Source organism: Podarcis vaucheri (assembly GCF_965113315.1).
Source record: "Podarcis vaucheri genome assembly, chromosome: 5".
NCBI lineage: Eukaryota > Metazoa > Chordata > Lepidosauria > Squamata > Lacertidae > Podarcis > Podarcis vaucheri.
The window spans coordinates 43809906-43834507 of NC_138763.1; the positions used below are offsets into that span (position 1 = coordinate 43809906).

At 43.0% G+C, this 24602-nt stretch overlaps 1 protein-coding gene across 1 annotated transcript in view; it reads left to right on the forward strand.

Moving 5' to 3' along the window:
- The window catches only part of HPSE2 (heparanase 2 (inactive)), a 120743-nt gene that overhangs the window by 57267 nt on the left and 38874 nt on the right, over positions 1 to 24602 (forward strand). Inside the window, exons 4-5 of the mRNA XM_082224989.1 lie at positions 22019 to 22192; positions 23019 to 23190. Of these exons, the coding sequence (XP_082081115.1) occupies positions 22019 to 22192; positions 23019 to 23190 (346 nt within the window). The remainder of the gene's footprint in view (positions 1 to 22018; positions 22193 to 23018; positions 23191 to 24602) is intronic.

Genomic DNA, 24602 nt, shown 5'->3' on the forward strand with positions numbered 1-24602 from the left:
ATATAAAAGTAGTAGTAAGAAATCCAAGCAAGCTTATTGGGAAGTTGAAGAGTTTGATCCAGAGAATGAGAATTTGGCAGCAATATGTTGAAAGATTAGGCCACTGTTTTAATGATCAGGACAAACGGAAGCCAGTCTTCTTCTGTAAAACACGCTCCCTCTTGAGAAGTTTGTTGCAATCTCAGACGCCAGAAGACAAAATCTGGCAGATCTGCAGAAGATTGTAACAGAACATTATACCCCACAGTCTAACATTACTGCAGAATGTTTTAAATTCCATTATGGGATAAGAAGGGAAGGGAAGTATATATCTGAATATGTGGCGAATATGTGGCTGAACTCAAAAAGTTAGCTGCACGCTGCTCACTTGGCAATGTCCTGGAGGATATGTTGAGAGAGGGGTTTGTTTGTGGAGTGAACAACGATAAAATTCAAAGGCAGTTTGCTGGCAAAAGGAAACCTGACTTGGTCCAAATTGGCAACAGCGGTGAGGAACTTAAAGGATTTACACCTACATTCTAAAAAACCCCAGATGGAATACATGAACAGCGTACAAACCTCACAATAGCTGTAACCCCTTCTAGACAAAACAGCTTTGTCATGCTTATCCATGGTCTGGTAACCTCAAAATTAGACTACTGTAATGAGGTGTGCATGGGGCTGCCTTTGAAGATTATCCAAAATAGGAAGTTCATTCAGAATATAACTGCAAGATTGCTAATGGGGATTGGACACTGGGAATGTATCCCTTCAGTTTACTTTGATCATTGCCAGAAGCTCTTCTCAGGTTGCCCCACTGAATGAGGTTGTGGTAGATGGTGACTAGGTGACTAGGATGAGGGCCTTCTTGGTGGCAGGACCCCATCTATGGAATGGTCTCCTCAGAGAGGCTTGCCTGAAATCACGATATATACAATGTCCATAGCATTCCCCTGATCCACCAAGCTTTGTAACTCTATAAAAAAAGAAAGAAACCAGAAATGAGATTTGTCTGGCATGACTTGTTTTTGAGAAACCAATGCTAGCTCTTAGTAATCACATCACCCTTTTCTAAGTGCTCGCAGACCAACTGTGGAACTATCTTTTCTAAGACCTTTCCTGGTATCAATGTCCAGCTCACCAGTCAGTAGTTACCTGAGTCTTCTTTTTACTCCTTTTTGAGGATGGAGACAACATTTGCCCGCCTCCAGTCCACAGGGACTTCACCTATTCTCCAATAATTCTCAAAGATTATAGACAGCGATTAGATCTGCAAGATTAGTACCCTCTGATGCAGCTCACCAGGCCCTGGAGATTTGAATTCATTTAAAGTAGCTAGGTGTTTCCTTGCCACCTATTTTCCTATCTTGGGCTTCAGCTCCCTCCTTGTATCATTTTTTCTGTTATCACCAGTTTGGCATTGTTTTCCTTTTGGAAGAAAAACAGAGGCAAAGTAGGTGTTGAGTGGTTCCACTTTCTCTCTGCCACCCAATAGCATTTCTCCATCTTCTCCATGCATATGATTTATTACTTGCTTGTTTCTCTTCTTCCTTCAAACATAGCTGAAGAAACCTTTATTATTATAGTGCAGTAACACTAAAACATTGGCTGTCCCTGTTTTGGAAATGGTAACAAGAAGAGGCACTGGGACAAGTGAAAATAAGCAGCATTCCAAATATCAAAGTTGTTAACTCAGATCCTCAGAGCTCCTGGTGCGTCTTAATCCCATAAAGAAGCAATCATTTCCTATATGTTTTATCATGAGGTAGGATCAGTGTTGCTTATTGAACAATAAGGTGGAATGTCCCTTTGGATATGAGCCATTAAGTATAAATAAAAAGTGCCGTGATCTGTAGCTTGAAGAAGAGAGCCTCACATTAAAGAATTCCATCAATTTATGTATTGGAAACTTTTCACTATTGTAACAAACTGTGAAATGTGCTGGGCTATGGTAAGCACAAACGATATTAATAGATGTGAATTGGGAGAGCAGAGCCAGTTGTTTCTGATAATCATCACCTGATCCTGATCTCTGTGGTGGATGGGTAGAGGAAAGGGAGGGCTGCCTTTGTCACTAGATGGGTGATGCTATAAAGGCCAAATATACAGTATATAAATTTTCTTTCTTCACTTACGAAATATTGGTGTGTATTTGTGTGTATGTAAGTGTGTTTGGGATTATATTATGTTCAGACTTTCCAAAGCTGGAGCAGGACTTAAAGCCAATAGCACAACTGAAGCAGATGCTTTTCTTTCTGAGAATGGGGAAAAAATCCAGTCCATGGAAAAGTAGCATATTCCAGGAAAATAACCTCTTGCAGGGGATGGCACTGCAGGGAGCCTGGCTTCTGCCTTTCAAAGAAAATGCAAATAAAAAAAAGGAATCAGAAGTGGTCAGGCAGCTGGGGAAGGTGGCAACTGGCCAATGAGGTCTCAATATTTACTTCTTTCCTTAATGTTTTCCTTTCTGTTGTTCTGTTTTTAGCACCCCATCATGAATTCAAAATGTTAGCTCGGGTGCCTGTGTCGGGTGCCTAAGACTCTCTGCCACCTTTATTAGGCCAACTTCATCCACTCCAGTCCAGAAATAAACTGAGACTCCCTGATTATTTAGTCTGTAGACTGTTCACTGTTTTTACTACACCTCAGCAAAAGTCTTGATGAACCAATGCAGATTGATATACTTGACTTACATTTGCATTCCAAACCACTGCCCCCAGAGTTGAGGTTTGTGTTGCTTTCATGAGGGTGGCAGCAGCAACAGGGTGGTACTTATTTGCAGAATATTTCTGGATCCCAGATTGTTCCTCTTTAGAGTGCAGACTGTCAGTTGCCCTAACAGCTGTATAACAACATGAAATAATACATGTAGCCTTCTAGCCTACAAGTACAACAGCTTGTGGAGAAGAGGGCTGTTGATTTAGCAACTGGGCTGCCCACCCAGTACCTATTCAAAATGAAATACAGTATGTTGTGTTCCTTTCTAGGCTTTCCTGCTAAAAACAATTTTTTTAGACTCGTCTGGGTTCAGCAAAAACATGTTGTTTTTCTCTTCCTGAGATGTTACCATTGCCAATTCAACCTGCTCCACACTGGCTCTCCATTAGATAATAGCACTATTTAGCTTTGCCTTTGGATGTACATATAAATGATGCCATGGACATTTGAAATTTTTCTCCAGTGAAGGAGCTGAAGGCCTTTTCTCCCTCCCTTTTCTTAGTGATTATTGTTTTAGAAATTATGTTCTTAGTGCTTATGCTTTGAGAATGACCAAGGCCTGTGTGGAGAGCTTGAAGTTGAAATGGTGTTAGAAAAGGATAAAAGCATATTCCCCAACTTCCTGTTACATATGATCCCATCCACAAGGCCAGAATGATCAAAAATAAAAGTTGCCTAGAGAGCTTTTCTCCATTTGCACCAGGTGTGCTGAATCACTTCCTTTTGTACCCAGGAAGCCCAAGGGCAAAATGTGTACATTATCTCAGCAAGCACATGCTTTTAACCCCATGTCAACTAAGATAATGGTAATGCTGTAATTGGATCTATGGACAGATAGGTGTTCTTAATTCACCTTGTCCTGTGCCCACTGATTCTCCACTACATATCCCCCTAAACAATTCTACCCTAGTTGGCTTTCATCCAGTTTTGAAGCCTGGCTGTGGGAAAATGATTAAACTTTCCTGGAATGTCTTCTTTGCAGGAGGATAAGCACCCTATTTACTTCACCCAGTTTTGCCTGTAAATGCTCATGTTAGCACACTAGCCTTCTTAGAGCATACTTACCTTGGTTCCTTGCCCTAGTTCCTTACTGGCCTGTTAGCTGCTACTCTGTTTCTTTGCTTCATGAAGTACCCTTTTTGCAAACCATTAGCCTAAATTAGCCACCATGTTCTCTAACACAGTGTGGACACCTGCAGCCCACTGTATCTCTCTAACTTTATTCTCTCACATTGTATTCTTCCTAACTTTGGTTGTATCCTTTGCCTTGGTATTTTAAAACATCTGTCCTGGCCCAGATCTGCGTCTGGACCCTGCTTGGAATTGTTAGCCACAGGCTGGGAATCATCCTTTCAGTAATAGCATCATGAGAGGAAGAAGTATTTAAGCATTTCTATTAATTATGAGGCACAAATTGCTATGCCAATGTTTGCTGAACATTCCCTGATTATACAGGCAATTGGTTAATTGATATTAATAGTCACATGCTTGTGTTAATTACTGTAGTAATATTTAATGTCCATATTATCCAAACATTTCAAATCTCCAGACATTATGAGAGCACTTTTTTCTTGAATTGTGTGTGCTGGACTTGGCAGAAGATTAGCAACAAAGTAGGCCCATTGGCATGTGCTTCATCCTTGTGGTCTAGGAGAACTGATCGTACTCACATAAAATTCTCTCTCACACAACTGCTGTCTGTAACAATGCTGAGGCCTCCATCTTGAGTATTCATGGGACTGAAATCCAATACGCATCAGTGTTCTTTGTGCAAAAGCTTTTAAAAATGCTTTCCTAAATTAAACAAAAGCAGAAGGGAGAAGAGGCATACAAAGAACAGCAGAGAGCTCTTTCTGCTAAGATTGGCAGTGAAATGGTGTCCATGAAGCACAAACTCTTAATGGATGGAATCCTTGCTGCTTTGATAAGTTGAGGCGAGTGGAGGGACCAAGGCAAGGTTTTCATGCCAGCATAATTATATAAAGCGAACATAAGAGCCTGTGGTGAGTAAGATGGACTTTATGATGTCAGCTCTCCGCTAATGAGTTCCCTCCATTTTGTGGGACAGAGTGTCTTTTTGAAAACATTTGCTCTCTAACCAGCACAAAGATAATCCTGTGAAAATATGTTCTGAAGATCCCATTAAAAGGGAATGTGTGACCTGCCTTCCACAGTCAACTGCCCAGACTTATCCTGTGTTATTGTTTCCAAATGGGGACACTTAGTATTCTTATTTTTCTGAACCAGCCAGGCTAAGAGTGAATAATAGCCCCATGCAAGTAAAGAAAAACAACTTCAGTTGTTCAACAACATGGGTTCATCAAGGAGTATAAAATCTTTTTACAGCCTTGGCAAATAATGAAAAACCCCTGTGAGCTATTTTACCAGCCTCATGCCAAACACCCAGAACATCTTGAGCCGTTACAGATAGGCTTTCTGGAGGTTTTCTCTTGATCTTGGCTTTTTCTATAGGCGGGGGGAGGGGAATGAGCTGATCCCTCTGGCACCCGCAGAACAGCATTTCTACTGGGTCTCACCCTGTGTGAGGATATTGCATGCTGTGCTATGAGGGCCATAGAGTATTATTTTACACACACGCACTCCACCCTTTTAAGATGCCTCCAGAACCTGAGTAAGACAACAGTTCATGGTGCTGTTGATTTGGGTATTTCATGTCCAAATACTGGTCAAAGCCTTTCCAGACTATGATATTGCTGCTAATTTCACCATCTGCCAAATATTACTGCTTGAGGGCTTGGCACTTTCAAGAGTAGTGTTCTTTCTGATGATAAAACTAGCTTGGACAGCTCTGGTTGCTTTGTATAATATTTGTATAACACTGAGTCCTGACCTGCTGGCACAAACAGTCTCCTTCTGGCCCATTGTGTCAGTCACAAGCTGGATAATTTAGTCGTCATAGAGCGTATGTACCAATTTATTAAAATCTGTATATTTTGCCTTTTGGCTGCATTATGTATATGCTTGCAGCCCTATAAGCAGCACCTCTTCCAGCAGGGGGTAACAGAGCACTGACTGCAGAGGAGCAGCTGGAATACTAGCTATGGGCTGTGGGTAATCAGAAGAAAAGCTGCAACTATCTTCCAGAATGTAAACACCCTTATAGCTTAATGGACCTATTTACATTGAAGGAGACCAGGAAACGAAATTTGTTATGTTGTTCCAAATAAGCCTGTGCAGATGGTAAGCAGAACCAGACGAGCCAGTGATCTTGAGTGCAATGGATTTTCCTTTGGAAAGTGCTTGATTTTATCAGGTTGTTTACTAAACTGTCACAACAAGGCATGAAACCAAGGAACCCTTGTACATGCCGATACTGGCAATGTGTTCCTGAGAGTGGGCAGTGATGGAAACATGCCTTAGTTGGCTTCCCACTCTGAATTAAATGAGTTAAAGTGAGTCAGGTTTTTCTCATACCTCTTGAGAATGTCCTGGCACATTTGGGTAGGTGTGTGCATGGTGGGAATCAGTCTTGACCAAAACAAATGGCTTCGCTGGATACCTGCTGCATGTCTTCTACAGGCAAGTCAGGTGGGATTTTCCTATTGTCTCTAGGAAAAATAGTGCCTTATTTTATTTTATTTTGCCCAGGGCGTACTGTAAGGGAGCAACGTCTGTCCCAGGTTGGGAGGGGAGCTCTTGCTCAGGAAACTGGGAAGTTTACTACAGCAGAATTGAAAGCAGTTAAGTTGCACTCTTGTCTCCCAACTGGGAGCTAAGAACCATTGCAAAATATTCCATCCACCCCCAATCCCGTAGGCTCTGCGTGTAGATTTACAATTAAATTGGTTCTGGTTAGCAAACGAGAACAGGACAGTTAAATTGAATTTTCAGAAGAATGTTGTGAATCCTATGTGAAAAAAATAATCTCCCTCCTTGCTTTTCCTGCTCATCTTATTGCTGCAGTTCACTCTTATCCATCTCTCTCGCTAAGAATCCTTTCTACTGGTGAAGGCACTGGTTCACATGAATGAACCTTTCCTCTTCTGTCTTACTCTTCCCTCTTGCTCATTAAAACATTAGAAGAACAGTGCTGAATAAACCCTAGGACCCATCTAGTCTCACAGAGGCCAATGAGATAGATGCTCATAGGAAGCCCATACACAAGGCATATCACTCTCCCTCTTATGATTCTCAGCAACTGGTATTTATAGGCATACTCATATCCATGAGAATGATTACCAACCTTGCAATCCTAAGGTTCCCAGATGTTGCACTTTTGAGATCTTGCTCTGGAGACGAGTGTGGTCTGAATGTTAGATGCCTTGAGGATGCATCCTCTTTGAAGCATTCCAAGAAACCTCCCTAGTTCTGTTTTGTGTTGGAGGCTGGTTTAAAGCTTTTGGTGGCAGCAGGAGAAGAGAACTAGGACTTCTTGCTTGATGGCCTTTGGAATGGGTATCACTTAGTTGTTTATGGCTCTTGCTATGCAGTGAAATGCTGCAAGTTACAGGAACTGACCCCAAACCCTCCCATTGCTTAGCGCATGGGGAATGATCTGATGAAATATAAATTTTAAGCATGTCAACTACTAATCCCTTCTTCTCCAAAGTGTCAGGTTATAGAGCTGCAAGCATATACATAATGCAGCCAAAAGGGGGTTCTGGATCATGGGCTCTACTGGTCAAAACGGGAGCCTCAGTGATAGCCCTCTCCTGCCGGAAACAAAGCAGGACTGTTAGAAGAAAACACATGTGGCAAAAAGGAGAGTTAGACCCTGGTGAGCCACCCCCTTATCCGCTTGTGATTAGCCAAGCGGATAGTCAGTCAATCAGGATTTTTTTAGAATTAAAAAATGATATTTTATTCTTCACTTTTCACTTCCCTCTGTGGCCCCCTTGGAATATTTTATTTATGTTATTTTCACCTTTGGCCCCCTTGGAATATTTTGCTGCCGCCCCCCGAACCATATGGTTGGGAAACACGTATAAAAGTCTTTAAAAGGCTGTCAGCACTTGACTTCCAGTGGCTCTCCCTCTCCCGCAGGAGAGCTGTTGGCAACATTTAAAGGGCCTGTAGCCTATTCTGCAGTCACATGCTCCAGCATGGTGGTGGAGCAAAAGCAGCTGCAGCTGCTTTCTCAGAAAACACTTGCTGATTGGATCGGTCCAATATTTAGCATCAAATCTATGTAATTTATTTTCTTTAGAATTGCTGAGTGCCATGCATATATGCTTGTTGACCAGTGTTGATTGGTTGATGCTTTATTCATTTTATTTATTATTTTATTAAATTTTAAATCCCACTCTACCTCCCAGAGGACCCCCAAATTTGGTGATGCAGTTCTTCAACCAACCAACCAACCAACCAACCAACCAACCAACCAACCAACCAACACTTTACAAAATGCATATAATTTAGGGCAGGCTTCCTCAACCTCGGCCCTCCAAATGTTTTTGGCCTACAATTCCCATGATCCCTAGCTAGCAGGACCAGTGGTCAGGGATGATGGGAATTGTAGTCTCAAAACATCTGGAGGGCTGAGTTTGAGGAAGCCTGATTTAGGGGAAATGCATTACATGAATATTTTAGAGAGAGAGAGAGAGAGTACACACACATGCATATGCACTAGTTTGGAAGACAGCAACATAATTTCTACCAGTGCTCCTCTTTCTAACCTGAGATTTTCTTTTTTTTATATAAAATATTTATTAAAGTTTCACAAATTATACAGACAAACACAACAATACAAACAAACACAAACAAAAAAAGAACAAGTATAATTTCAAACCCTTATTTTCTTATAACTTACTTCTCCGACCTCCTCATACCTCCCCTTTCTGCATTCCAATTTCAAATTTTAATTCAGCAAATCCTCACCCTTAAATTTATCTAGTTTTTAACCTTTCTTTTCTTTTAACTTAATCCTTACAACTGTAATCCACTTAATTTCTAAACCAGCATCATTCTAACATTCATTAATTTTGCAGTGTTTCTTAAGATAGTTCTTAAATTTCTTCCAATCTTCTTCCGCCGTCTCTTTTCCCTGGTCTCGGATTCTGCCGGTCATTTCTACCAGTCCCATATAGTCGATCACCTTCATCTGCCATTCTTCCAAGGTGTGTAGATCTTGTGTCTTCCAATACTTTGCGATGAGTATTCTTGCAGCTGTTGTAGCATACATAAAGAATGTTCTGTCTTTCTTTGACACCAATTGGCCAGCCATGCCCAGGAGAAAGGCCTGTGGTTTCTTAAGAAAGGTATATTTAAATACCTTTTTCATTTCATTATATATCATTTCCCAGAAAGTCTTGATCTTTGGGCACGTCCACCAAAGGTGAAAGAAGGTACCTTCAATCTCTTTACATTTCCAACATTTATTATCAGGCAAGTGGTAGATTTTTGCAAGCTTGACTGGGGTCATGTACCACCTATAAATCATTTTCATAATATTTTCTTTTAAGGCATTACATGCCGTAAATTTCATACCGGTGGTCCACAACTGTTCCCAGTCAGCAAACATAATGTTATGACCAATATCTTGTGCCCACTTAATCATAGCTGATTTGACTGTTTCATCCTGCGTATTCCATTTTAACAGCAAGTTATACATCTTTGACAAATTCTTAGTTTTGGATTCCAGCAACTCTGTTTCTAGTTTTGACTTTTCCACCTGGAAGCCAATTTTCCTGTCCAATCTAACCAGAGATTTTCAGTGCAAATTAGATATTTTTTTAAAAAAAGAATTTTTATTATGTGCATTGCCTCTTTTTTCAGGTTGTAGAGTCTTTTCTACAGATCAATTAAATTTGCTGTGAGACATTAGTGTGTAGTAAAGAAAGGGGAAGAGGGGTGGGATAGTAAAATTTATATTCGTTTACTTAGTTTATGTGGAGGTTTTGTGTCTACGTCACTTGGGTAAGTCCTCTTTCTATTCATTTATTATTTTTCCTGGGCAGTGAGATAAATTAGATATCTCAACATTAATGATAAGACCTGATTTCCTACAGAATCACACCTACAACAGGATTACAATTCTATTGGGAAATTCATGGTAGCAGGTTTTGTTACACATCAAAGCAAGTTCTGTATCTTGTGGGCAATTAATTAAGCAAATAGGACTTTTCTGGCCAAGTACAGAACTATCAGAAAAAAACTTGATAGCTTCCATTAGAATGGGAAGATTCAAGGACAATAACTATACAGGGTTCTTTTGATATACAGGGGAGTCGAACCAGACACCTTAATGCTACTGTACACACCACAAGCTCTCACCTTTTTTCATGCCTGTCTCTTCAAACACTGCCCATGTGCTCTGCATTTAAGGAGCCTAGAAGTCCCTGCCCCCCTGCCTCTATTACATGCCATGTGTGGATTAGATGGATGGTTTGGGGAGTTATTTAGTTAGAAACTGCTGTTCAGTTTTGGAATATTTGTTTGACTAAGGCGATGTTCATATTTGTATTACTTGATTTTAAAATGTGGCTTTAAGGAATACTGTAGTAGATAAAGCTCAAGATGTGTTCAGTTAAACCTGAAAATGCTTTACTCCAGGATGTTGACCTTTTGCTCCCCTCTCCGCCAAGGGCTGTCTCTCCTTGCAAGTTGCTCTGGCAGGAATCAAATTCCTTTGGGGGCTTTAGTAGCAGCTCGTTCTTTCATCTAATCAGGTTTAAACTCTGACAAGATATTTGTACAATCCCTGTCTCAAAGGGCAGGCCAATGACACCATTAACCTAATCCTCCCCTCTTGTTTTCCACTTTAATGGTACTCATAAGCTCGAAACAGGGAAAATATTTGGGCAGTAATATTTGTACAAAAGACAACAGTAATAGGAATGGCATGTTGATAGAATCTGTGCTGCATTTCTGTTGGAGTTGGGGAAGCCATCTCATTCCTCTTCCTGTCTATTGAGAATTGCTTTGAATGTGTTTGCCACCTCTCTGGAGGACAGGCACCATGGCCCATCACTTATCATCCACTGTCTAACATAGAGGCTAAACTTTAGAAAGTGTTGCTGGGTCGTCCTGTTTGAAAATAGGCCAGGAAGGGGAAAAGACAAATGGAAAGGTATCCGAGTATAACGTATATTGTAGGAACTGGGTTAGGCAAGGATGCCCACTATTGCATTGACTATTGCTATAGCTTTTAGTATATTGGGTACCTCTTGACCATCTGTGGGCTGATGCCAACAATGTAGTACTTGAGAAATAAGGGTTTTCTGGGCACACTGTATGCACACAAAACACAAGGATTAGAGTGGGATGCTGAACCAACTCATCACTGTAATATTGTGGCTAGGGAACTGAATTGCAAAATCTGGAGAAGTGCAAATTTCAAAGGGTGTCTGTGTTTCAGTCCATACACTGTATAGGATAATGTGGATTAGGTAAATTCTCATTTAAATGTGAACTGAATACAAATTCACCACCACCACCAGTGCCTTGTTCTAGACTTCAGATACAGCCGATATCCTACTCTACTGCAGTTATACTAAATCATATGGCTGTTGGATAATGTCAACAGAGTTGCATTGAGCTGTAATATTATAGAATATAGTCCAATAATGTTTTGTTGATATTTGGGAATAACAGTCCAAAACAGGACAAAAACTGGAGGACGCATCTGACCCAGCCTCTGGGGTTTGCTTTTATGACCATTTAAGTTCAATCAGATCTGATAAGAATTATACAATCACTGGGTGGAATCGTTAGGGGGGTAGATAGTATAGATTTGTGTCATTTCCCAAGTTATAAGATCTTTGGTGCTGGTGATCAGGTGCATAACACAAGTCTTCAGGGGCTGCTTTCATGTAGCCAGAGGCTATGACTTCAGCTCTAGGTGGGCATTTTCCTGCCATGACTGGGTTTATTCAAATGCTGCCTTGGATGTATGTGCAAAGCAACATTTCTTCTTTAACTTCCTTCTTTAAAGGCTAAGTCAGCATTTGGAGCATGGTTTTAATTAGGGATTTCAGATCGAAACATTTCCGGTTTCATGTGTGTGTGTGTGTGTGTGTGTGTGTGTGTTTTCCTTAGGACAGTTTTCAGTTAAAATGTTTTAGAGTTTTGAAAAATACCAGATGCCCAACTCTCAGTGTGCAAAAGAAATGTAAAAAATCCACCAGTCCCTCTTGGTTCTTGGGCAGATCCACGTGTGTGATGTTGGCAGAACCACAAGAGTTGGGGGTGACAGAAAGGAGGACAACAGTTGGGATCAGGCAAGCCACAATAAGGTTTGTTTGTAATGGCATTCAGCTGCAGAGCAAGGCTACAGAGAAAAGAAAAGCACCCCAAACTATCCAGGTACAAGCTAGAATGTATTCTCATGTTGTTTTCTCAATATCAAGAATTTAAGGTGCAATTACTACGAATCCCAATAGGTACCGCTTACCAGCGGGAAGGTAAACGGCGTTCCGTGTGCGGCTCTGGCTCGCCAGAGCAGCGTTGTCACGCTGGCCACGTGACCCGGAAGTGTCTGCGGACAGCGCTGGCCCCCGGCCAATAGATGTGAGATGGGCGCACAAACCCCAGAGTCTGTCAAGACTGGCCCGTTCGGGCAGGGGTACCTTTACCTTTACCTTTACTACTAGACCACATCCAACAGGATCTCAAGCAAAGCTTCTTTGTGCAGTTCTACAGGGCTTCTCAATGCTGGAAGGATGCAGATAGCCATATTATCCAGAACACATAGATGGTACTTCAATTCAAATGTAATAAAATGTCCTGGAAACAGAGGTGGTTAAAAACTAAAAACTAACTCAGTTTGCAAATCACTTTCATACATTGTTGCAGCATGCAATAGTAAATGACCACAGACTTAACCTGCAGTGATCCTCTTTGCCAGTGATACCATTACCATCTGCCAAGCCTCCTCTAGCAGGAAGGGGAGAACACTTTCAGTGTCAGGATGGATGGAGTTAGGGCTGCTACCCAGCACCTGGGATCCTATCCAGTACTACTGCATGCCACTGCCACCATGCAGTAGCACCAGTCACCCATACAGGTGGCAATGGCGGCCTCTGCCAGCACTTTTGAATGGAACTGATTTGTCATATTGGTTTATATAGAGCCCAGATTGGGTCTACAGTTGGATCCCAAAGATGGAACCTAGCCATTGTGGGTAGGTATGAAAGCAGAGGCCAGCATAAAACCTGTGCACTCCCCTAGCAACTGATCCCAAACAAAACACCCAGCTAGACCAGTGCCTTTTTATTTATTGATTGATAATTTGGCAACTCTGCCTGCAGCTTAGAATAATCATTCTGAAGGTGGTGAGTGGCTAAAATGATGGTGGGTGTGTTGCTGTGACTGGTCTGTGTGGAGGGAAAGGTTTTCTCAAACAGTCTACATGTTCATGTGCGTGGACCAAGTGGAGGCCGAGTCCTGTGGAAATAATACATCCATTAGATTCTTGTGGTGTCTGGAAATGCAGCTGAAAGACTAGCAGCCTCTTGCCCCCACTTGAAAAAGTGCACTGCTATGCAAGGACCAAGGAGCAGCCTTTGTTCCAGGGATAATTTTGTGGGCTCTGCCCCTTTTGCGCCTGTGTGGGCTCTTCCTGAGAGAGCTCTGTCGGGCCTTTCAGTAGTGATCTGCTCATTCAGTAATTGTTTTCCCAGTGGGCTGCAGGACTGAAGGGGAAATGGCTGATTGGATGTGCTAATTTATTGTGGCTGGTAAGCATTTTATTATGATTAAGCAAACACGCTGAAAATGTGCTCAGCATTTGTATGATTGGTATCATTCCGAAGGCATTTCGTATTTTCGCCACAGGCTGCGAGTTACAGGTCCTTCTTCAGCCATGCTATTGAAGCAGCTGTCTTCCGCAGTGAATGAGCTAGGATGGGGGATCTGCAGCATTTCCACTCAATTCCGATTTCAGGGTTTGCATATGGGGGGTGCAAATTCCTCTCAACGGGTAGAATCATCATGTAAACCAGAGAGATCAAATGTTTCTGAGACAGGGAAACAGCTTTGCTCACCTTATCTAAATGGTATATTTGGGATTTTGATTCTTGTGCCTTCGGGTCATAAGGGAAGAGTTAATGCAAATAACTTTCGCTGCTACTGCACATCCCATTGTCAACATGTAGTTTTCTCAGTGATAGTGATTCTTTGGATTGTATGCTACATTAGTGCTAATCAGAGTAGAAATTAATGGGGTTTTCCCCCCAGTCGGTCTACTTTGTATGAGTAGCATGCAACCCTTAAAATTTAGACACAGGAATCTTTTTTATATAGTTTGACATTTAGCTCATTGAAGAAGGTATTTATCACCCACTGTTTCCAGACTTTACCAGTATCCCACATTTCCCAGGACATTTCCCCATCACCTTCATTGCCACAAAAGACAATGTTTTCTTTTAGGAGGGGAAGTTGGTCTATTGCCCAAGAGCACCAAATCCATTTTCATCACACAGCCGTATTTTTTGCTCTATAAGACTCACTTTTTCCCTCCTAAAAAGTAAGGGGAAATGTGTGTGCGTCTTATGGAGCGAATGCAGGCTGTGTGGCTATCCCAGAAGCCAGAACAGCAAGAGGGATTGCTGCTTTCGCTGCGCAGTGATCCCTCTTGCTGTTCTGGCTTCTGAGATTCAGAATATTTTTTTTCTTGTTTTCCTCCTCCAAAAACCAGGTGCGTCTTGTGGTCTGGTGCGTCTTATAGAGCGAAAAATACGGTAGATTTGTCATTATGTGATTGAATCATACCCACAAAATAGTCACATTTTGCTCAGGACCTAGTATACTTGGACAGTGCTGCCATGCTGCTTCCTTTTCTCCACAAGTGAGCTGCAACTACCTGCCAGATCTCATTTGAGAATGCTATGTGTGAGGAGTCTTCCTTCCTCTGGAGCCCAGCACAGCAGGACCATAATATTGAGTGCCTCTAGGAATGCCAAAATACATGTAAGCTAAATATAGCAGACTACTTACATTAGTGACATGCATTCTGCTTCTCCGCTTGCCCTTTCTTGCCTTTATTTGGCAGAGTACTGCTCACATGACACATGCAATATTGGGAACCTTGTCAGGATTTATTAATATTCTTGCTACAGCCAAGCAGAATTCTTCGTATTGTGTCTCAGTGACTTCCTTTGTGATGCTAGTTACCATCCAACAACTCAATAACTGTTCAGAGATAAGTCCCCATTTTTGTTCCTGGAATATCTAATAGCTTTTCTTGGAGGCTTGGAGTGGAGTGATCTAGCTTTAGCCTTTTAGTTTGGCACAGGGATTTAGGCTGAATGGTTGAACTGTGGCAAAGCACAGCTATTCATTTGTGTTCTCAGCACTGCATTTTGCTTCTCTGCCCCTGATCATATTTACTGTAGCAATAGCCTTCTGATGAGCATGAAACTAACAGTTTGACGACAGACCCTGACTAGATGTGGGCAATGGGGGTCACAGGCAAGAAAATTGCAAGAGTGAAACATTTTGATAAAAATTGCTATCCTATGTATCCACAGGAACATATCCACTTCTCCCATTGATGAACTGATATCAATGAAGCCTGCAGTTCCTTGTAAAAATACCGTAATTCACATAATGCCTGTCTGGAAGCAGGTATGCTTTTCCCACCCAGAACCTCTCATGACCACAGGAATCCAGCAAACATCGTGCTTGTTGAGTATCTCCTACCAATTGGCTGTGTACGTCACTAAAATTGTCCAGAGCAGAGTCCTGCTTTCTCTGTGGCATAATTAACAACTATGGATGAATGGTGCACAGGCTGGGAAGAAGGCTGCATAGACCCTGATCTCTCACTATTTGCAAACTCTATTCTGCAAACTTTATTCTGACTATCAGCCTCCAGTGTTCCAGTGTACCTTGGGGGTTCGCTTTTGTCTGTGAGGACTTCTCCTTTCAGGTGTCCCCTCTGCTTCTCTATCTCTGCATGCCTTGACTGATTATAAATCTGGAGCCTTTTCAGAAAGCAGCCACTTCTTGCCTACTTGGGAATGCTTTTAAACCATTCCAGAAACCATGTTTGTTGATAGATCAGGGTGCTCAGAGAAGAGCGGCTGATCTAAGCTGTATGAGAGCCGGCATAAACTCCAGCACGGCAGTACCAGCTGTCACTGCTTAGAAACACATAATAGATTCTGCTGCTTTTCAGACAGCAGATCTTACAGCCACATAAACCAGTCATTCTGTCATCAAAAGCCCTGGCAGCAGAGAAGTGTTCTCTCTGCAACTGCATTCCTGGGGCAGTTACAAGTGCGGAGCCAGAGGGAGGCAAGCTTTGCAATGTATTATTTCCTGAACTGGCCTCAGTAGCAGGAGGGAAAGAAAGGGGTAATTACAAGAGCTGTGGACTGCATCCCTCTGTCAGTTGTTTCATGGCCTGTCGTGGCTGGCATTCAGTTAAGATATTGGATGCCCAAAGCAGAATCAGAAGCTAAGTTGTCAAAGTTCAAATAGAGTTCTGGTTCATGGCAAGATCAGCATTGGGGTGCTGGCACAAAGTGAGTACCATGGTGTTATGGCAGATAGTCCATTTTTTCAGTAGGCCTTTCCTATTATACCCTTATATATAGGAGTAGTTAATAACATTGAGAGTTGAGATCAAGCAACTGGAATTGCAGGTGGTAGGATGTGAGCAGTTAGTATATTGCCTTGGAGCACTTCCAGCCACTATTTTCAGCTGGTTTGGAGCTCTTGTGCAACAAACCTGCTTCCTCCAAAGTCATCTTTATTGGACTTCCAAGCCACCTCCTGTTCCTGTAGCCCACTTCAGAGCTGATGTCACCCTCTTGGCTCCTTCCTGGTGATTCAGAGAATTGCCATTGTTAATGTTAAATTCTGTGGCAACGGCATAATTCTTAAAGCCGAGGAAAACAAATGGAAAAAGGGAAATTATCGTATTTAGTGTCTCAGTCAATAGCGTCAACAATGTGCTTCAGAACTGCTTTTTTAACATTTAATTTAATAACACCCCTGGAAAATGTTCTCTTTCCAGAAGTTCCCAGATGCAAGTTAACCCTGGCAGAGTCGCAAGGCAGGCAGGAGTGTGTCACTGCCATCTGTGTGGAGCATGCTGACTGCATCTTCAGGGCATATAGCTTTTGGGATGAAGCCCAACAGTATTAGCTGCATTGGCATGGATAGCAGTAGGTAGCTCACCACACTAAGAGTCAGAGAGTGTTAAAATTATGGCAATAGATTATTGCCCATCTTTGAAGAAAATGCATAAATAGGTTCTAGTCTCATGCACACAGACAGGCAGCTAGGACTATGTCACAATTCCATGCTTCCACTTGGCAGCAGTTCTCCAGGGTCTCAGACAGAGGACTTTTTCCCAGCTTTGCTGCAGGAAATGCTGAACATGGACCTTCTGCATGCACAGTCACAGTTCTTTGGCCTTTCATCCAAGATACTTGTTGCAACCCTGATTTAAAGCAATGTTTCTAGCCCTTGCGGTTTCAGAGAAAAACATGATCACATCATGTACTCTAAGCAACATTCGCCAAGGGTCAAGAATGAATGAATAGATGCAACATCTTGAGTAGCAGGTGGCTACTACTGGAGGTGATGCACATTTTGAAGAAAATGTCTAAGAATGACACAGATTCTGTTTGTGTTCTCTATTGAGAAAAGCTACATGCTTATTTATTTTGCAGTCCATTTATAGTGTAACACCAAGTTTCCTAGCAGCAACCCCTTCAAATAGTAGTGGGATGGTTGAGGAGGAAACAAAATGCCTGCTCCCCAACATAATGCACATTGCCTCCATCCCACCAGCCCACCACATTTCCTAACAGAAGGTTTGGAGAAAACCATTGGGCTGCTTAAAAGAACAGAACAAATATGTATGTAACAGGAGAAAAGAGGGTTGGGAGAGCAAACACAACAACCCCAAGTGGGCGTACAATTCAAGGTAAGTCTCTAAGTCACAACATAGGAGGGGATGGAGGCCTGTGGCTTGAGTGATCCCCAGGCTAGTGACAGGTTTCTTTGTCTAGCATCAGATTGTTGGTTGGTTCGGTAACATTGGGTTGTATTCAACATAGTGCTAAGCAAATTGTTCCATAAGTGCAAGGATTTCTACTTAAACAGCGGAATGCTCCTCCCATCTCTCCTGCATGCTTCCCCCAAATCTGTTCTGGGTTTCCCCACAACCCTCTGGTATGTGTGAGGGGAGGAAAGGGTGTGGGGAGTCCCATTGTGCTAGCACTAATCTTTATGCAAGTACAATTATTTTGTTGAATACTGCTCATTATGTCTAGCTCTTCTGGATTTGCACTTGAGGTTTCCAAGCCCCTCATGGCTTGACAAGCAAAGCTCTTCTGGAGCTGTTTTCTTACCAGGAGCAGGTGACTGTACAGGAGGGGCAGTTTTCCTTAGCATGCTAAAGCTTTAGCTGTTATTAAACATCAAAGGTACAAGAGGCTTTCAGGAAAAATCTCTTAAGTGAACACCATTATCTCTTTGCACTGGAGAGAAATATGTTTTTTGTCCCTGTTTTCAGCGCCTGGCATTTCTGTTATGGCTTTCATTAGATTGTTCTTGGGTTTTATTTTTGTTTGCATTCACTTTTATAGATCTGATGGCATACTGGCACGTGAACGCAATGTGTGGGCAGCTGGCTGGCTGGCTACATAAATTAAATTACAGTGTATTAAGTCTCGTTGTTCTTTTACAATGTGAATTATCTTCTGCACTCAAACCAAATGAATTGTTTCTGGCTTGGAAGAATAAATAGTATTTTTTTAGAGTTGACAATCTTCTTCTTCTTAACTGTCCCTTTCCCTGTGCACTTAAAAACAACCTGACAAGCAGGAATTATCACTATATTTTCATCCCACAAATGCTTCCTTTTGCATGGCAGACTGCTCTTAACAACATGCTGGAGTAGGACCAGATACAAAAGGGAAAGGGGCTTTTGCACATTTAATAGTTGTGTAGAAAGGGGAATTTGAGCAGATGCACCTAGCATTTGAAAATTTCCTCTGGAATTCCATCTTCTCCACAACTCTTAAAAGTACAGGAGCCCTGAGCAGTTTTGAATCAGGCTGCTCTATGCATGAGCTGTAAAAAGGTTGGTGGCTTTATGAGGATGAGTGGGAAACCCTAGAAATGGGCAGGTATCTTCGTCCAGGTCTTCCCATTCTATAAGTGTGTGAAATCTCATGACGCATCACTCATGTCTTTAACAAGTGGCAACAAGTGGCTTCTCTCTTAAATTTCCATGGACAACATGTTTCTTCAGTTGAAAGACTGGAAAAAAACAGTGTCTTGAACTTTTGCAAAATAGCCCCATCCTGAGCGAGATGGAAAAAAACAATTTAGCAGTTTAATTTAAGCCCTGGTAATTGAGAACATAGTGTTTCCTCTATTTCTGCTGGTACTTTGCCCGCTTTTCTGCATTCATTATGGTATATCAAAAATAGTAGTCATGAGTAAAATCCATATCCTGGAGCAAGATGCAAGCTCTAAGCAACCAACAACGGCCATTAGGGTTGCTGGGCCCAGGTCCTGGCATCCTGTTTCCTATCACTGCATGACATGGACAGGAGAAGCCCTCTGGCAGGTGCAATATTTTTTCTCTTTTATGCAGTGCTGCTTTTAATACTACTGGGCTGCAAGCTGTGCCTGAAACCTAACAAACAGAAACTGGGGTTTGATATTAACAGGGTTGCCAACTGTTGAACCAGCTTTTAAGAGCAGCTTGCTATGCAGGAACTGGCAGGAGAGAAACATTATCAGTGGCTCATTTCTGCAGGTCAAGTTGGTGTAAAGAGTGCCCAAACAAGCAATAATGTTTTCTTTTGATCAGTTGACAGCTCAAGGTATAAAGTTGCTGAGTATTCCCTGAAGACCGTAGCTGTACCTTCTAAATGTTTTGAAGCCCTAAGACAAGGTGCAGCTACTGAAGACCTGGCAAACATCCAGGCCCAAACCCCAGAGACAGAAGAAAAAAGAGGGGCAGCTCTGTCAGACTCTCTGTGAGCAACTGTTTTCTAGCAAGCGCTGGTCCCTGCCTTCAGGAAAGAAATTCATTACATTCAAGGGCAAAGAATGGCCCTGCAGCTTGCACTGAGCCAGATAAATTTGTTGTATTACATCAGCAGCAGCACAGGAAAGGAGGAGTGGGAGGAGGTGAGCAGCTCTCTGTGCTGGAAACTCGCGGCTTCTCTCTGCATCTCCCTCCTGCTTTCCTTCACTACTTCTTACTTAAGAAACACAATAGTGATCGCCATGGCAACACATGCTCCCCTGGCACCTGCACACTCACAGGTGGGATCCTCTGAGCCCTGAACGTGGTTCCTGGCCCCAAGCAGGTGGGGCTTGGCCCATCAGAGATGTAGTTGCTGCTAGGATGTTTAGCACTCTGGGTGACATCTGGGTCCCACCTTTCTTGTCTCAAAAACATTGCCTCATCCTTACGCCTGCTGCTGCCAGTGGGTGCCAGCTTCCCAGAACGCGGCTGGTCTATCTGACGTAGCTATGGACCTCCGTTCCAAGGACAAAGGGCAGGATGCAGGATTCCGAGAGGAAGGAGGCTGTTCTGTGTGGGAAGTGCTGGGCTCATCTGCCAGTACCTGTTACTCCAAGGACTCTGACATTTACCAGACTTCCCTGCAGGGAAACAACACCTGATTCCACTTAAAGCTTGCAGCATCTCTCCTCCCTACTCCCACACCTCACCACAGAAAACATGGAGCTCTCCGAGAACAATAATGTAATTGGCTGGGAAAAATCTCCTCAGGATTTTCCATCAAAACCTGGAGCTGGCTCAGACAGCGCTAACACACAAACACATGCACGCTGAAGGCCCCAAGATACTCGTGAAAGCACGGGTTCCCCTAGAAAATGCGTGACCCGGACAGAATGGAGCCCAATGTAACAGGGAGTGACTGAGACCTGAGAGACAGCAGATTCCCCCAGGGGAGTGACCCAGCCTTTGGCCCCATAAAGAACAAACAGCCAGCCGTATGGGCCTATTTAGCATCCCTGATCTTTCACCTCAGAGATTCCCACCTCCTTGCCTGCTGTGCGCAGGCCTCATTTACAGCATGCAAGGACATCTTGGAGCTGTTTCTAATGCTAATTCCCTCCTCCCCTCCCTCCAGAGGTGCACATTTAAGTTCTGTTCTTCAGCTATCTGCAAATGTCACCCAAGAATGGTTTATATGCACATCTACTTCCTTGCTCGAATAAATAGTTTGGAGGGGGAAGGAGAATTACTGGTGTAGATTGGCTGAATGAAGGCCTCTTCCATATTCGTTTATGTTCCAGTGGCTCTTGCACTGAAATTATGTCTAGTAGGCCCTTGTCTGCCATCACGAGACCATAGGCGAGTCACCGTCTTTTAGCCTGAGCTCTTCACCAGTAACATGGGAATGATAGTGACTTATCCCCTAGAATTGTTATGAGAAGAAACAAGTAAATGATTGTTAACATGCTTTGGAAGTTGAACCATAGAGCAAAGCTCCCAAGAGGTGCAACAGTGCCTTGCTTCCTGTAGGCCTGCCTGCAGCTTGGAGCCCATTCCTGATAGTAAAAGCCATCCAATTCCGAGGCCGAAAGCTATTTCTTTCCCCCAATTGCTTTTTAGTTTAATACAAAACTATTCCTTTTTAACTGTTCTCCTTCTTCAAGAAGATAGTCCAGGCTGTAAAAATGAATAATAAGGTATAACTGCTCTTCGGAGACCTGTCTGTAAAAAAACGATTCTCAGAAGCGGCTGCAGATGTATAACCTCATTAAACTGGGTCAGAGCTTCCAAGGAAAGCAGACTGCACAGAAAGGAGCCACTTGGAGATGTCTGGTGTCATTCTGTAAACCACAAGCCACCTTGGAGACAGCCTCCAGGAAGCCACAGAAAGCGATAAAGGGCTTTCTCACACAGCCAAATCCCCACACACGTCTAATATCCAGTATGATACTCCGTGTAACTAGACAAGTTTGGGCATGTTAGTGAGATGGGGGTAATCTGAATGCTGGGGGGGGGGAGGAGTGATATCCTCACAATAGGAGAACTAACCTGGGAAAGGATGGAGTGGATCCTCTTTTGCTACTGGGTAATAAAATAAAATTTAAAAATAAATATAAATAAATAACAGCTGCTGGCCATTGATAGCACACTGTAGCCTTCCCCAACCTGGGGTCTTCCAGATATTTTAGATGAGAGGTCTCATCATCCCTGACCATTGGCCAGTTAGGCTGGGACTGAAGGGAATGGGGTTTCCAAAACATCTGGAGGGAATCAGGTTGGGGAAGACTGGCATAATGAACCCATCATCTGGACCATTTTGTTACCACCCTTTTCTGAGTTCCCTAGGACAAAGAACTTCAGCAACTCTGGACCTTGGAGTTCTTTGCACTTGAGTTTCAGGCTGGTTTTGTTTCTTCCCAGCCAGGTCTCTAGACAAACTCTATAATTTTGCTGACTGTTCTGGCCTCCACCTCATCTTTGCATTGAACGCACTGCGCCGGAACCCCAACAATTCCTGGAACAGCTCCAATGCCCTCAGCTTGCTCAAGTACAGTGCCAGCAAGAAGTACAACATCTCCTGGGAGTTGGGCAATGGTGAGTGAGGTTTGGAGAGGGGGATTTGGAGAAGGAGGTGGATGGGGAGGAGGTTGGAGAGAAAATAAGCACTGGGGTTACCTTCTAGGTTAGGAAGAATTCTTAAGAACAGCCCAATGGATCAGCCCAATGGCCCATCTAGTCTAGCATCCTGCTCTCACAGTGGCCAACCAGATGCCTGTGGGAGGCCTGCAAGCTGGAAATGAAGGCAACAGCAGTGTGCCCACTTGCTATTCCCAGCAACAAGTATTCAGCGCCATAATGTCTCCAACAGTGGAGATAGAACATAGCCATCATAGCTAGTAGTTGTTGAATGGCAGAACACTGCTGCTGGGGGTGCTCACTGCAGTTGATAGCCATAGGAATCTGCGGGCAAAAAAGAGATTGATATCTTGATGGTACAGGGAAGGAAGGCGCTTGTGTGAGAAAGAAGATTTGAAAGTTCTCAGTAAAAACAGGGGACAAATAGTGCAATCCTATAAATGTCTCTCCAGGAGTCCAACTGTGTTGAATATCACTTATTCTGAGGTAAGTGTGCTTATGCTTGCAATGTAATGAGCTATATAGAGTCATCTTCACCAGTCCTTTCTGCATAGGGTCTCCATGCAGAGAGAGGGGAGAGGCGGCAGGGAGGTCAACACCATGTAGGTGCATCAGTGAGATCACTGGGTTTTCTCTGCCAATGTACCCACACAGTGCCAACCTCCCCTCCCTCTTTCCTGGTAAGTGGCAGTGACTCCACCTTCTCACTCATGGCTTCTACTGGGCACCATCTTCAGAGCAGTCGGGTCAGAGTTGATGAATGCTTGTTTCTGTTTGCTTCCAGAACCAAATAACTACCGCACCCTGACAGGGCGAGCAGTAAATGGTACTCAGTTGGGCAAAGACTACATGCAGCTGAAGGGCCTGTTGCAGCTGATCCGCACCTACTCCAGAGCCAGCCTGTATGGGCCCAACATTGGGAGGCCTAGGAAGAACGTTGTGGCCCTTCTGGATGGGTGAGTGATTTGATTCATGGGCAACAATGCAGGGACCTATGAAATCTTTCTCATACCAGAGACATCAAACCCATCTCTCGGGTTTAATCACTGCACAGCAATGAAAAGCTCTTCAGAGGTGGCTTCTTTGCCCATGATGGTGCAGTAATAGAAAAATCCATGCTTACCCCAGGCATACATCTATGGAAGGCACAGTAGCTGCTCTTGTCTCATATGAAGCAGTGTACTAGCTAAAGTGACTGTATGTGCCCTTGATTTCTAGCTGTATGGTGTCCAGAGTGCCAGGGTGCTAGGCAGACCAGGTTCTGGCATTTGAAGGTCCCTGGAGTATTCCATGATGTTTTAGACTTAAGTTGGTAAAATTGTCAGGACAATCAAAGCAAAGTGTCCATGCCTCATTGTTGACCCTCCTATAAGATCTCCTTTGCCACTTCCCTTCCCTATGTTCCAGTACTATTTCACCACTTTCCTGCCAAATTCTTAAGGCATTGGCAGAAGTTTTCATTGGCTGTCCCTTTCAAGCACCCAAACCTTTCCTTATTAACAGTTGCTATATAGACTCTTATTCCATCTAAAGAGGAAGAAGCCTTGAACAACCATGACTTGTAAGAGAAAGAGGACATTGCACAGATTGGCCATTGCTTCTGCACCAGCCTTTGATACAAAACTGGGACAACTGGCAAACACCCCAGAAACAATCTTAATAAACCTCAGAGCTTAGCACACAGCAACATGGTGAAAACTGACCAAGTAAAATGCAAACAAAGAAGACTCAGGTGTGCAAATATCATATCCCTGTCACTGGAGCCCCAGGTAACCTCAATGGCTAGAAGCACTTTTTATCAGCTGTGTCTGGTGACACAGCTACAATCATTTCTGGACCAGCAGAGCTTGATCACATTAGTTCAGCTTCAATATTGGATTACTGCAATGCACTCTTTGTGGGGCTTCCCTTTCTACAGAAGCTACAGTTAGTGCAGAATGCTGCAGCACAGTTGCTGAGAGGAGTGATACCCTGTCAATATATAACACCTCTGCTCAGATATCTGCACAGGTTGCCCATTTGCTATTGGTCCAAGTTCAAGACGTTACCATTAGTATATAATAGTATATCATTAGTATATTGTTAATATATAAAACCATTAGCAGCTCGGGACCAGTTTACTTAAGGGTCTGCCTTACCCCATATATGCCCTTTTGACCAGTTTGATCTGCAGAACTAGCACTGTTGCAGATGCCACATAAGACTCATTCCACACAAGTCAGCATACATTTTGGAACCCTAACCCTAACCCTGTCTATTGACACCAGGCAGACATCTTTGCTGTACTATTTTCTGCTTTTGTTTTAAACATTTTTGTTTAGGCAGGCCTAAAGTGACACGTGCTTGATTTCATTTTAGCTACTGTTGA